Source organism: Moschus berezovskii, chromosome 6 (assembly GCF_049115385.1).
Source record: "Moschus berezovskii isolate FMDL1 chromosome 6, NW_MosBer_1.0, whole genome shotgun sequence".
NCBI classification, from domain to species: Eukaryota; Metazoa; Chordata; class Mammalia; order Artiodactyla; family Moschidae; genus Moschus; species Moschus berezovskii.
The window spans coordinates 54,123,317-54,136,637 of record NC_142465.1 but is presented as its reverse complement, the minus strand read 5'-3'; the positions used below and the strand labels follow the sequence as shown (position 1 = coordinate 54,136,637).

The window sequence follows — 13,321 nt, the reverse complement described above, 5'->3', positions numbered from 1 at the left end:
ACAAAATAATAATTATTCTTGCTGGGTACAGTGCACTCTAATCTTTGTTTCATTTTTTAAATTGCTGATCAAGACTGATAAAATTTTTTCACAACATTGATGAGGCACAAACCACATTTTTAAAAAAATATATTGGCTAATTGAAATTAGATTCCTCAGCTCATTTCAAGGTATGTGCCTAATTGCTTCAGACTCATTTAGCAATGTTTCTAGAGATTATGTGTTATTTTCTTGACTGAGATTTTTTTTTGCAACTGAGATTACTGTTTGTTGTCATATATGAAACTGACATCTGTCATTGATCTCCATTGCAGCATACAAATGGAAGAGTATGAGTCACCCCTATTTTCCCAATAGTGGTAGATAGCCTATGGACTTGGTGCTGCATCTGTTTTAGAGGATACTTGCTCCTGTAACAAGACCCAGAATTCATGAATACAGGGATGAGAAACGCGTTTCCTAAAGCTTTGACTTTTTCAGTTATTTGGTACTTCCCTAAAATTCATATTAAGCAGTTGAACTCTGATTTTAATCTCACCATTTAGGAGACTTACTGATGCAGTTGAAAAATGGAAATAATTCTCTTTTTATGTTAAATGGTAGATCAATTGATAATACAGAATATTTCATCCTTTATATGTAGTCATTTCTTTAATGGCATGTTTGCTATTAAATAGGAAAAATATTCTCTATAACCCATTTTATAATTGCATGTACCTTAGGAGTATAGCACTTGACAGAGCACTGGAGTGTTTTCTCTTGATTCTTCTAATAACACAGTGAGGTCTGCAGGGCATTTTTGTGTTGTCTCCTTTCCCATAAGGAAACAAGTTAGAAGTGTCCAACTGATGGAATTTGTTTTTTACTTAACCTTTTTCCTAGGAATAATCATTCAGTTGCACCTACTCAGAAGCCTGAATTCAACGTTTAGCAGGTTTTTTTAGTCACTGTAGTTGGTTTGCTACTCTCAGGAAACTTTGTTGAGTATTAGCAGAGAATTGAGATTGACTATTCCAAATGCATATTCTGCTTTGCAATTACACAGGCCCTGGCCTATTTTGAACAGTTAAAGATTTCCCCAGATGCCTGGCAGGTGTGTGCAGAAGCTCTGGCTCAAAGGACATACAGGTAATTAAAGCAAAATTTGCATAACTTGTAGAAGACTTTAAATTTTTATGAACTTGGCAGGATTGTTTTATTTATCTGTTTGAAAAGGCTTTCATAAAAACATTTTATGACTTAGTTTTAAAAAACTATTCCATGTAGAACGAGAAAAATAGTCAACTAAAAATGTTGGCCAATTCTGAGTTCACTTTTCATTAAAACTATCCTCTCTTTGCCTTATTCTGAGTACCTGGCAGTAGATTCCAGGTGGCATATAGTACAGTAATTTCCTTATTTTCTTATGATGAGGAAGGATGGTTGGTTTTCTAAAAACTTGGTAAAGAAGGTAATCAGAAATTATCTGTCTTTTTAATTTAAGTGCATAAACATTCAGTTACTAATCCTTTGATGTCGTACCAACAATTTTTCTTTGTGTATGTACCACAATCACTTTGTGATTCTTAATGTTGAAAATATTGATTGCCCCCATAATTGATCCTCTCCAATTTCTGCTTTGGGTCCCTGTAGTGGATTAAAGAACAATGAATGTGAATTTCTAAACCTTTTATTTATTTGTTCCCACATCTCCAAGTCTTCTGGTTATCTGGCCCACAGTACACATGTGCAAGGTTTTTTTCTCCCATGCACTGTGACTTTCTATGAACTCTTTCTGAAGCATTCAACTTAATTTTTACAAAAATAGAAACTCACCATACTCACTGCATTATTTTATGTAGTAGTTAATTAAGTTTCTTAAATATAAAAGCAATACAGTGCACCTATGAGACTGGGGGAAGCACGCTGACGAGTTGTAAACAAGCAACTCTACTAGTGGGAGTGTAAATAAGTTTATAGGGGTCAGTGAGAGTTCCTACCTAGATTTCTTGCATGCTGGGAGTATCAGTCACTACATTTTATAGCTGAAAGCATGTGTTCCAGTTTAGTGAAAGTTGATTTTGAAGAACATCTATGTCTTAGAGTAAATGAGGGCTGGCTTTTAATTAAGGGCTCTCTGTAGTTTCTATTTTGAGTGAAAAATCTAAGTCTTATATAATTAAAGCTTCAGTGCAATCCATGATAAGAATAGAAACGCTAAGGTCTTAGAAAAGATGCTGCTGCTGCATCGCTTCAGTCGTGTCCAACTGTGCAACCCCATAGACGACAGCCCACCAGGCTCCACCGCCCCAGGGATTCTCCAGGCAAGAACACTGGAGTGGGTTGCCATTTCCTTCTCCAAGAAAAGATGCTAATTAAATGTAAATTTTAAAAAAACTTCTAAAAATTCGATTTTATTTTCTTAAGTGTGAATTTTTTTTGATGGAGGAGTTAAGGCATGTAATCAGAATGAAGATAATACCTCCATTCTTACATTGACTATAGTTAGCATTGTATATGAAAAATTGTTCCTTGACTATGCCTGACTCAAGTGAAGTGAAGTGAAGTCACTCAGTCGTGTCCGATTCTTTGCAACCCCATGGACTGTAGCCTACCACGCTCCTCTGTCCATGGGATTTTCCAGGCAATAGTACTGGAGTGGATTGCCATTTCCTTTTCCAGGGGCTCTACCCAACCCAGGGATCAGACCCAAGTCTCCCGCATTGTAGACAGACACTTTACCGTCTGAGCCACCAGGGAAGTTGTCTAAAAAGAACATTGTTGTTCATTAAAGGGACTTGGTCAGAGCTTGTACCTAGCTCACTGAATCTCTGTTGTCACTCCTAGGGAGACAGTTAGAAGTGGACAGTGGATGGATATTGATTTTTACTCTCCCCCCTTTTTAAGGTCATATATTTGTTTTTTTTTCTTTCTTTTTTTTTAATGGCCTCGCCATGCAGTGTGCAGGATCTTAATTTCCCAACCAGGGACTAAACCCATACCCCATACAGTGGAAGTGTAGACAGACTCCTGTCCACTGTACCACCAGGGAAGTCTGTAAGGCAATATATTTGTAACCTGGTTTTCTGTTTGAATTTCGGGGCTGGACTGCCAGTCTCGGCAACTTCTCTTGTTTTGGATTTTGCTGCAGTAGAACTTTTAAGTATGACTTTGATGACCATCTCTGACTTGACTCAGTCTCTGGCTCTTCTACCGTTTGTCATTTTACGTCTATCCTTTCTGTTATAAAATGTAAGAATTGCTTTGGGAATCCTAACATCTAGAATTGGGGGGAGTGCTCTCTATTTGCAAAGCACTGTATGTACTTAAAGTGAATCTTAATTTGGGATTATCTTGTCAGATTTCCATTGAATATTATATAAAGTTCTCTTGGCTTACAAATGGATGTGAATGTAACACTTGAGAGCAATAAGCCAAAGGTCTGGTTTGAGAAACTTTTAACTGAGTTATTCATTACTATTTACCTTTGATTTGTTTTCCCTAATTCATATTCTCCTTATCTACTTTTTCTTTTTTTTCTTTTTCAGTGATGATCATATTAAGTTTTTCTGCTTCCAAGTACTGGAACATCAAGTTAAATACAAGTATGGCTTTTCTCACTGAGATTTGTGGGGAGAGGCTATTTTTGAAATTAGTTTTTCCCTCTTTGGGGACATCATAACATAGGCTGTGAATTGACATTATGTGTCATATCCAGCTTTGAGATATGTTTTGTTTTATCCCAAGGTGTTTTAAAAATACCGAATTCATTGGCTACGTAAAAGAATCCAGTCAGTACACAGGAAAAAGTTAAATTCCAGTTTCTCTGGGAAAGAATTAAAAGATATGGCAACACCATGCCTGTATCGCTACATGACCACTCTCTGTTAAAGCTGAGTGGCAGTATGGCCACTTGTACTTAGAACCCCTGCCTTCTTGTTGTTTAGTCGCTCAGTAGTGTCCAGCTCTTTGTGACAGCATGGACTGTAGCCTGCCAGGCTCCTGTGTCCACAGGATTTCCCAGGCAAGAACTCTGGAGTGGGTTGCCATTGACTTTTCCAAAAACCCCTGCCTAATTTAAGCAGAAACAGTGAATTGCTGCCCCAGGGATCCTTAGCTTGCCTCCTGATTTATTCTGTAAATCACAGACCTGAGACCATAGACTTATTTTCGTTTGAAAAATTGTGTAGCTGCCATTTTGTTTTAGCATGAACTGGACCACAGATAGATCAATATTGATACCTCTCCAGCCACTCCCACCCCTGTCTTTAAAGTGGCAATGAGAATTATTACCAATTTATCATAGGGAATTTTAGGTAATTGCTATACAAATTTTCTGTTTCAAATATAAGAGGCCATTACTTTTTAAAAACCATATACACTCAATATTACCATTATTGTTTTTCTTCTGTATTTTGAACAGATATTCAGAACTAACTGCTGTTCAACAACAACTAATTAGGGAGACGCTCGTATCTTGGCTTCAAGCTCAGGTAAAATAGTAGCTTTTCCATTTAGTACCTCAAATTGCCAGATATTTCAGTTTTTATTTTTGGAAGAGTTTGCAACTTCACCTCAAAAGTGTCGCTCATTTATCCTCCATTTGATCATGTAGCTCTTTTAGAAAGTACTAGCTTTGAAGATTACGAGTGATAAAAACTTAGTAACTTAAAATTATATCAGTAATTGAAGCTGTCATTCTTCCCATGACACATGGTGGAAACTTTTGGTTTTAAAATGTAATTTTAACTACTAGACAAAAGTAAATTTTCGCCCTTAAGGTGATCCCTCCTGGAACAGATTCTTCACAAAGAGCCCTTTTTAAAGGAGCCAATAGAGTTCTTTATTCACAGTATTTTATTTTTCATTAATTTTAGCTAATCTTAATATATTAAAGCAGTTGTATAGCTGGAATATTTATTTATCTTACAGAGCAAGCAGCTAGAAGAAAAATCATTGAATTTGTTTTCTGCTTAGAAAAGGTTATAGGAACTACTAAAACTCTGCCCATAAAACTTTAATACTTTGGTAATTTTCAAGCGTATTTGCTGCAAAGCTGTTGTAGACCATGGTGCAGTTTAGTGGGATTTTGCCTGTTAATGATAAATAGGAGAACAAAGTTTGAGTCTTTTCCATTTACATTTAATTTTATGAACTGTATCTCTGTTTGTCAGATGCTGAATCCCCAACCAGAGAAGACCTTCATACGAAATAAAGCTGCCCAAGTCTTCGCCTTGCTTTTTGTTACAGAATATCTCACTAAATGGCCCAAGTTTTTTTTTGACATTCTCTCAGTAGTGGACCTAAATCCAAGGGGAGTAGATCTGTACCTCCGAATTCTCATGGCTATTGATTCAGAGTTGGTGGATCGTGATGTGGTTCACACCTCAGAGGCAAGTAACGTCTTATTAATAAGTGTTTAATTTAGATATTGCAAGAGATAATAGGTACATAATAAAAGGATCAAGAAGGATTTTTTTGTTTGTTTTGATAAAACTTTTTTAAGACTACTTACAAATTTGCTCAACATTTTGAATTTTGTTTTACAAAGGAACTTAAATTGGGGTTTTTTTCCCAGGTATAGGGTGAAATTAGAGCATTTAGCTTTTTTTTTTAACCACACAGGAACTTCCTCTAGTGAAATAAATTGATTTTTTTCCTATGAATTTGTAGAGAAATGTGGCCTGTGTTTACTATTACTTTATAGTTGCTGACTGAGGAGAAAGCATTGCTGCGTACCAGTGCTGGGTTCTTCTGTATTCTCAGTTACGTAGGCCGTGACTTTAGTCTTTCTCTATTTCTTTATTCCCCAATATAACTTTTTCCTTTTTCTTGAAGAACACAATGGAAATAGCTTAATTCAAATGTGCATGATGATTTAAGGTTATTGTGTGTTAAATATGACATTTATAAAGAGTATTGTTAACATTATTGCTGTTCTCTTAAATAGTTTATGTTTGTATAATACTGAGAAGTAACTTATCACATGGTTAAAATGTGTAAGCAGTGTTTTTTTTATAGTCTGTGTGTAATGAATCATGTCTGAGTTGAATGGAAGGAAGAACTAAAATCACAGCCTATGATTGTAGAGCAGAGAAGTAGGAAGTACTGCCTGGGAGTGTGTTGACACGCTGGGAAGGGCCGCGGCGGGGAGGCCGCCGTGCGCCGCTGTGGCGCGGGTGTCACACAGGGTCTTGGGAGGTAATCCCACTGTATTCATGCTATTTTGGGTTCTTTTTTTAGGAGGCTCGTAGGAATACTCTCATAAAGGATACCATGAGGGAACAGTGCATTCCAAACTTGGTGGAATCATGGTACCAAATCCTACAAAATTATCAGTATACCAATTCAGAAGTGACATGCCAGTGCCTTGAAGTAGTTGGGGCTTATGTCTCTTGGATAGACTTATCCCTTATAGCCAATGATAGGTAAGTAAATCTATATTTTAAGAATATAAACCTGCAGAATACAGTGTGTAAGACTCATGAATCTGAAAATATTGTAAGAATTTTTGTTTCTCCATTGACAGGTTTATAAATATGCTGCTAGGTCATATGTCAATAGAAGTTCTACGGGAAGAAGCCTGTGATTGTTTATTCGAAATTGTAAATAAAGGAATGGATCCTGTTGATAAAATGAAACTGGTAGAATCTTTGTGTCAAGTGTTACAGTCTGCTGGGTTTTTCAGCATTGATCGGGTCAGTAAATTTATGTATAAGGTTTTAAAAATTCTTAGAACAAACTAGGATAGGCAATAATTTAAATATACTTTCCTTTTTATTTTTGTTTTAAGCGTTAGAAACTTCCTTGAGCTTATAATAGTGAAACACTGTCCAGAAAGCCGTAATGTCGTGTGTAACATTTTCCTTGACCATGGATTATATCAGACTTAAACTTGAAGATCTAGGATAATACTTACTTTTGTGCTTTCTAATAGCCTCTCAGGTGATGCTGTGATATTGCTCTTCATGGACCACACTTTAAGAAGCATGGCAGTGCATTTTGACCTAAATTAGACTCCATTGTAAATGTTATATTTTCATCATATTCATTTGCGCTGTTAGAGCTTAGCCTCAGCAGAATTAGGGCTTGAGTGAGTGTGGTAAATTAATAATTCAGAAACTGAATTAGAAGGTTTTTACTTTTAATTTTACCTGTGACAGTGGTAAAGAATTACTAAGAAGTCTTTGTATTGTTGATACATCAGGAGTATACCTCTGGTGTTTTCCTAACTGACAAAGTGTAGTCAGTTACACTGCTAATAATTGTCTTATTAAAAAGCATAAAATGGTGAAGTTAAAAAATCTTCCCGTAGGAGAACATCATAAGGATAATTAATGAAAATTAACCTGATTTTGAGTTCTAACACTAATGCTGATTAACTTTAGGCAGGTTATTTTAAGAGCAGTTTTATCTCTTTGTGATGTGGTTGAGGTTCAAATTAAATAGTGTAAGAAAGGACTGTTATAAATTGTTGCACAAAGCACAATATGGCAGCATTAACTTTATTAGAAGGTATTTACTAAATTCATCAGTTTAGAGAGAAAGTTTTGAAACCACAGATCTTTTTAAACTTTTATAATTTGACAATGTCTACATGACTATAATCATTAAAGATAGTTATTTTGAGAGTTAGTGGATAATAACAGTTAGTAGATAATAATGGTAGTATTGTTAATGTCTAATGTTAGTTTAAAATTGACTCCTATAATTGGCACTTGATCCATTCTAAAATTTAGAGTTTTTCCTCTCAGGTAGTTGGTTTTAAATTGAGATCTGTATTGTTTGTAGGAAGAAGATGTTGACTTCCTGGCCAGATTTTCTAAACTGGTCAATGGAATGGGACAGTCATTGATAGTTAGCTGGACTAAATTAATTAAAAATGGGGATATCAAGAATGCTCAGGAGGCCCTGCAAGCTATTGAAACAAAGGTGGCGCTGATGTTGCAGCTCCTCATTCATGAGGATGATGACATCTCTTCTAACATTATTGGATTTTGTTACGATTATCTTCATATTTTGAAACAGGTAAGTCCTTATGTTAGTCTTTGTTGTAGATAATATAGAAAAGCCATAGAGAATTGGAAAATACAGGAAAATGAAAATAAGATGCTCAATTATCTACTCTAGTGGCATTTACTGTTAATTATGAATATATTTTCATCGTTTTTCTTTCCTTGAAACTTCTTAGCTGGAAAACATAAATGGCCAGGTTCTAAAATTAGATTAAAAAGCTTCAGAATTAGTTATAGGTTTAGATTGTTTCTTTTATTTTTAATCTGTGTTTATTTCTTTTTGGCCTTGTATCATGTGACATCTTAGTTCCCCGACTGGGGACTGAACCTGTACCCCTGCCTTGGGAGCATAGAGTCTTAACTGGACTGCCAGGGAAGTCCCCTGTGTTTGTTTTTAAATACAGTAGAAATTTTATTAAAGATGGTTTATTATTTAATTACATATGCATCATTTCTTATAAAGTTTTTTTATAATTAAAAATTTCCCCCTAGAGAGTTGCTGCCAATAATAGAACTTAAAACATAGAAAGTATGAATCTCATATATTATACATGTAGCCTATTAAGGAATTAATAACTTTTCATTATGACATTAGGTGAGAGCTATGCCTACTTTATTTACATTGATTTAGTTGAATTGAGTCAAACTTAATATTTTTCCAAACTGAGTTTAGCTTCAGTTATAACATGTTTCTTCATGCATACTTTAAGAAATTTTAGGCAATGTGAAAAGACAGGAAGAAAGTTAAAATCACTATTAGTAATCCCACTGTATCTCATAGTGGATTTCTAGGCTTTTTTGGCCTTACTTAATTAAAAACAAGGTGAGATCATACTTTGCTGTTCTGTAATCTTCTTTGCTGAGTACCCAAATAAGTATCTTTAAAAATCAAGTTTATCTCCATGTTTTTGCCTATATGCCAAGTTACTTACTAGAAGTGAAATTGAGATATTTTAGATTAGGTACATTTCACATATAGAAAGGTACTATCAAACTGCCCTCCAGAAAAGTTGTGTGCATGTTTGAAAAGATACTAACTGATTAGAAAAATATTTTGATAAGCAAGTATTACTTTAGGAAACCTAATAAATGATTGCTTTCTTTTCAACAGCTTACAGTGCTTTCAGATCAACAAAAAGCTAATGTAGAGGTAACTGACTTTTTGCTTCTTTTAAACCAATAGTAGACTCTGTATCTGCCATCTGCCTTGAAATACAGCCTAATTTCAAATTACGTGAAATTAGAGGAAACTGACAAAAGATATTTTATTCTTAATTTTAGGCAATCATGTTGGCCGTTATGAAAAAATTAACTTATGATGAAGAATATAACTTCGAAAATGAAGTAAGAATTTTGGATTGAGGAGAAAACAGTTTTAATTTTATTATGTACCCACATCAAATTACAAGTTTTGAGTATCTTCAAGTCCTTTAAAACAAGAAGTGTTTTAAAAATTAGTCTTGTTTATATTGACGACTTCTTAGATTAATAGAAACTTCGTAATTCTTCATGTTTTTCTATTTTGTTCTCTAATTCTTTAAAATGACCCTTTTAAGGACACTTTGTAGCACTGAACTTTGTAAAACATTGACAGTATGGTTCATGATCATATTTCACTTTATATTTAATGAGAGAGGAATTGAGGCGCAATTGGTGGACCTCAGATTGTAACTGTCTATGGGAGAGTGGGAATGAGGCACTTCATTGTCTTTGGACTTGTTCTGGTTAAAGTCCTCTCGAGGGTTGTCATGAGTCAGCTTTCCATCAGTTACAAGTGTCATGAGTGCTTTCTGGCAACTCAGTAATGGCATGTACTGTCTAGCTGTGTGCTAACATGTTCTGTTACCCACTTCAGACATTCAGAAACTTTGAACTACACAAGGATACTGGTGCTGATCACCAACACACTGTGCACTTGCAGAGTGCCAGGTTCATTACGTATAATATCTTTAATTGTGATATTATTACAGTTCTTACAGTGGACAGTAAGATACAGTAAGATAAAGTGCTGAGGTTCTCACAAAGCCCTACGTGAACCTGTCGTGGCTTAGACTTTTGCTTTTGTTTTCCAAAGCCTTCCATTATCTGGTGTTTGCCTAATCGTCCCTCAGTCACTCTCCTCCATTACAATGACTCTTGTTTTTAACCTCCTCCCTGTGCTGTTTCTGGCTCTAGGCTTTCATGGTCTAGGGCTGGGAAATAATTATTTGTGAGCAGGAGGGGAAAGACTACTGCGTTTTTCTACATAAATATTTATGAAAAAATGAAAGTGAATTAAATTTGCAAATATAAAAAACTAATGTGAACTCACCATTTTATGTCTTAAGGTCTTTTAAGTTTCTTAATGGAATTTTTTAAATACCATAGGGTGAAGACGAAGCCATGTTTGTAGAATATAGAAAACAACTGAAGTTATTGTTGGACAGGCTTGCTCAAGTTTCACCAGAGTTACTACTGGCTTCTGTGCGCAGAGTGTTCAGTTCTACACTGCAGTAAGTTTGTTCATCTGTTTCTAACAAGTCACCTCTTTCCTCTTCTCCCTGCTGGTGGCCTAACATAAGTGATTCACATGAATGACTTGTTTTTGTTACTTACTGAGATCTTAGGTGTATCTCTGAAACAATGCACTTGACTCCTTGATTTATCTTGATCCTTGAGGGGAAATGCTGCTCTTTGGAACATAACCAATAATAAAATGGATTACATTGGTTATTTATACTTCTGTGATATGAGTTATGTTTTCTGGCAGAATTAACAATTGCTGTGACTTTGTAATAATCAAAGAGGATTTTGTTGGTGTCTTTTTCTCCAGTGCATCACAAGTTGTATAGAAAGTTTGTATTTAGATCTCAGTGATGTATTATACCTTGGTAGGAATTGGCAGACTACACGGTTTATGGAAGTTGAAGTGGCAATAAGATTGCTGTATATGTTGGCAGAAGCTCTTCCAGTATCTCATGGTGCTCACTTCTCAGGTGATGTTTCAAAAGCTAGTGCTTTGCAGGATATGATGCGAACTGTAAGTATACTAAAGACAACTTATTCTGAACCTAATTTTCTGTTTATAAGCTAATGTGAGTTTCTTAATTGTTAGAGTTTAATATACATTATTACAAGGACAATTTGATGTTGCAGTAAATGAAGATAGATTTCTTAACTCTTTCCTGCTCTAGCTGGTAACATCAGGAGTTAGTTCCTATCAGCACACATCTGTGACATTGGAGTTCTTTGAAACTGTTGTTAGATATGAAAAGTTTTTCACGGTTGAACCTCAGCACATTCCGTGTGTACTAGTAAGTATATACTTTACTCTCAGCTTTTGTTATTTTCCATGTGTTTCAGCTAATGAACAGATAGTATTCTATCTTTCTTTTATCACTTTTTTCCAGAGCTCTCAAAAACTCCTGAACATGCTAAAACTTCCATTTCTTTAAAATGGAGTTTGTGTCTAGTCAGTTATTTAAAACGAATAGTCAAGGACCTATTTGTGTGTAGTGTAGGCTTACTTATATGTACCTGGTTCCTCTCTTCCAGAGCTAAAAAGTAAAATTCGATGTGAACAAAAACATGTCATGATGTTAGCAATAAAAGCAATAAAAGACATTAAATAAGTATAGAAATAGTAAAAGTGTCTCTGTTTCTTTAGATGGCTTTCTTAGATCACAGGGGTCTGCGTCATTCTAGTGCTAAAGTCCGGAGCAGAACCGCTTACCTATTCTCCAGATTTGTTAAATCTCTCAAGTAAGTAAAACATTTTGGCTGTTATATTTAATTCTTATTTTTAAGATTGTTAAGTAAGATGTAACTTATTATCTAAGAGCCTATGGTAGATTTAGTTCTTTCTGTTCTTAGGCTTTTTAAAAAAATGTTCCTTTTTGTACTGTGCTAAGATTTGTTTCTCTTTAGCCAGGTACTTTGTTCATTATTAAACTGATTTGTTTGAATATTTTTATATGTAACACTTGTCATTACTAATGGCATTAGTTATTCCACAGTTTTATTGCTGTAGATAAAACTATATGGTTTCTTTGAAATTCTAAAGATGATATTCCTTGGAAATACATTTTTAACTTAATTTGTCATATTGTTCTGTACTAGTACCATTTTTTTAGGTATGAAAACTACTTTTTCTTAGTTTAAAGTGAAAGTGAAGGTTGCTCAGTCATGTCCGACTCTTTACGACCCCATGGACTGGAATTCTCCAGGCCAGAATACCGGAGTGGGTAGCCTTTCCCTTCTCCAGGGGATCTTCCTGATCCAGGGATCAAACCCAGGTCTTCCGCATTGTAGATGGATTCTTTACCAGCTGAGCCACAAGGGAAGCCCTTTCTTAGGTTGTAATATTGTAATTTTTAAAAATCATAGCTAGTCTGAATGGTGACATGTGACTACCTTAGAACTGAACTTTGTTTTTTATTTCTGCCTTAAAGAGGAATTTGATATTTCAGCACTTCTCCAAGCACTATTATTTATGTAATTGTGGTTTTCCTTTTTGCCTTTATTCAGTAAACAAATGAATCCTTTCATTGAGGATATTCTGAATAGAATACAAGATTTATTAGAGCTTTCTCCACCTGTAAGTATCTTTCTTTCTAAATGAAAGTTGGGGTGGAGGGCATGTAGGGCTTAGATCTGTTTATTAAAACTCTGTTGAGATATAGTAAACAAACATAGTAATAGGAAAAGAAGGGGAAAAAAAGAAATAGAAGGGAATCAAAATTTGACTGATAGATTTAGCAGTGTGAGCTATGGTCTGCTCTATGTACTATTAAATGCCAGTGAAGTATTTTTTGGAGAAGAAATGTTCAGTTTCAAAATTATTCTCTGTTTAGTACTGTGATCACATGAGCCATTCTCAGTGACTTCTACTAGTAGACTGAAATTTTTTGTTAAACTTCTGGCTTGAGGTAAAAAGAATTTAAACACTGCTTGATCTGAATAGCTCAGTTGTTTATTTCACTAGAAAGATTTAAGGAATCTTTAAAAGATACCTTGCAAGCACATTTTGACTGATACCTGTTTTTGTGTAAAATATTGGCAATGTCAGCAAACTACTGACATTGACTTTTTTTCATTTTGGTGAGAGTTATTAATGGAGCCACACTTGAAAAATGTTAATCATAAAATATTTTGTTTTTTAAAATAACTATCAGTCTTTAGAGTATATGGGTTATTTAATTTCATTGCATGAAAAGTTACTAGTGAATTATATGGTTAAATTTGCCTATATACTAAAGAAATATAGATTAAAAGACTTTCATAGAGCCATATTTAGCCATGCCATATTTATGGATATTGGAAATTTTTTGTTTTCTTATTGTACATAG

The 13,321-nt window shown here is 34.8% G+C and overlaps 1 protein-coding gene across 4 annotated transcripts in view; it reads left to right on the top strand.

Annotated features, from left to right (window-relative positions):
• XPOT (exportin for tRNA) overlaps positions 1 to 13,321 on the top strand; it is a 181,079-nt gene that overhangs the window by 147,326 nt on the left and 20,432 nt on the right. For 3 of the 4 annotated variants that reach the window (XM_055396453.2, XM_088837063.1, XM_055396452.2), the window contains 14 exons: positions 1,046 to 1,128; positions 3,528 to 3,584; positions 4,403 to 4,472; positions 5,154 to 5,372; positions 6,223 to 6,407; positions 6,509 to 6,677; positions 7,771 to 8,007; positions 9,106 to 9,144; positions 9,276 to 9,338; positions 10,362 to 10,486; positions 10,869 to 11,013; positions 11,168 to 11,287; positions 11,641 to 11,735; positions 12,501 to 12,570. In XM_055396453.2, coding sequence (XP_055252428.1) covers positions 1,046 to 1,128; positions 3,528 to 3,584; positions 4,403 to 4,472; positions 5,154 to 5,372; positions 6,223 to 6,407; positions 6,509 to 6,677; positions 7,771 to 8,007; positions 9,106 to 9,144; positions 9,276 to 9,338; positions 10,362 to 10,486; positions 10,869 to 11,013; positions 11,168 to 11,287; positions 11,641 to 11,735; positions 12,501 to 12,570 — 1,677 coding nt within the window. The remainder of the gene's footprint in view (positions 1 to 1,045; positions 1,129 to 3,527; positions 3,585 to 4,402; positions 4,473 to 5,153; positions 5,373 to 6,222; positions 6,408 to 6,508; positions 6,678 to 7,770; positions 8,008 to 9,105; positions 9,145 to 9,275; positions 9,339 to 10,361; positions 10,487 to 10,868; positions 11,014 to 11,167; positions 11,288 to 11,640; positions 11,736 to 12,500; positions 12,571 to 13,321) is intronic. The other variant, XM_055396455.2, reaches the window with a different exon arrangement.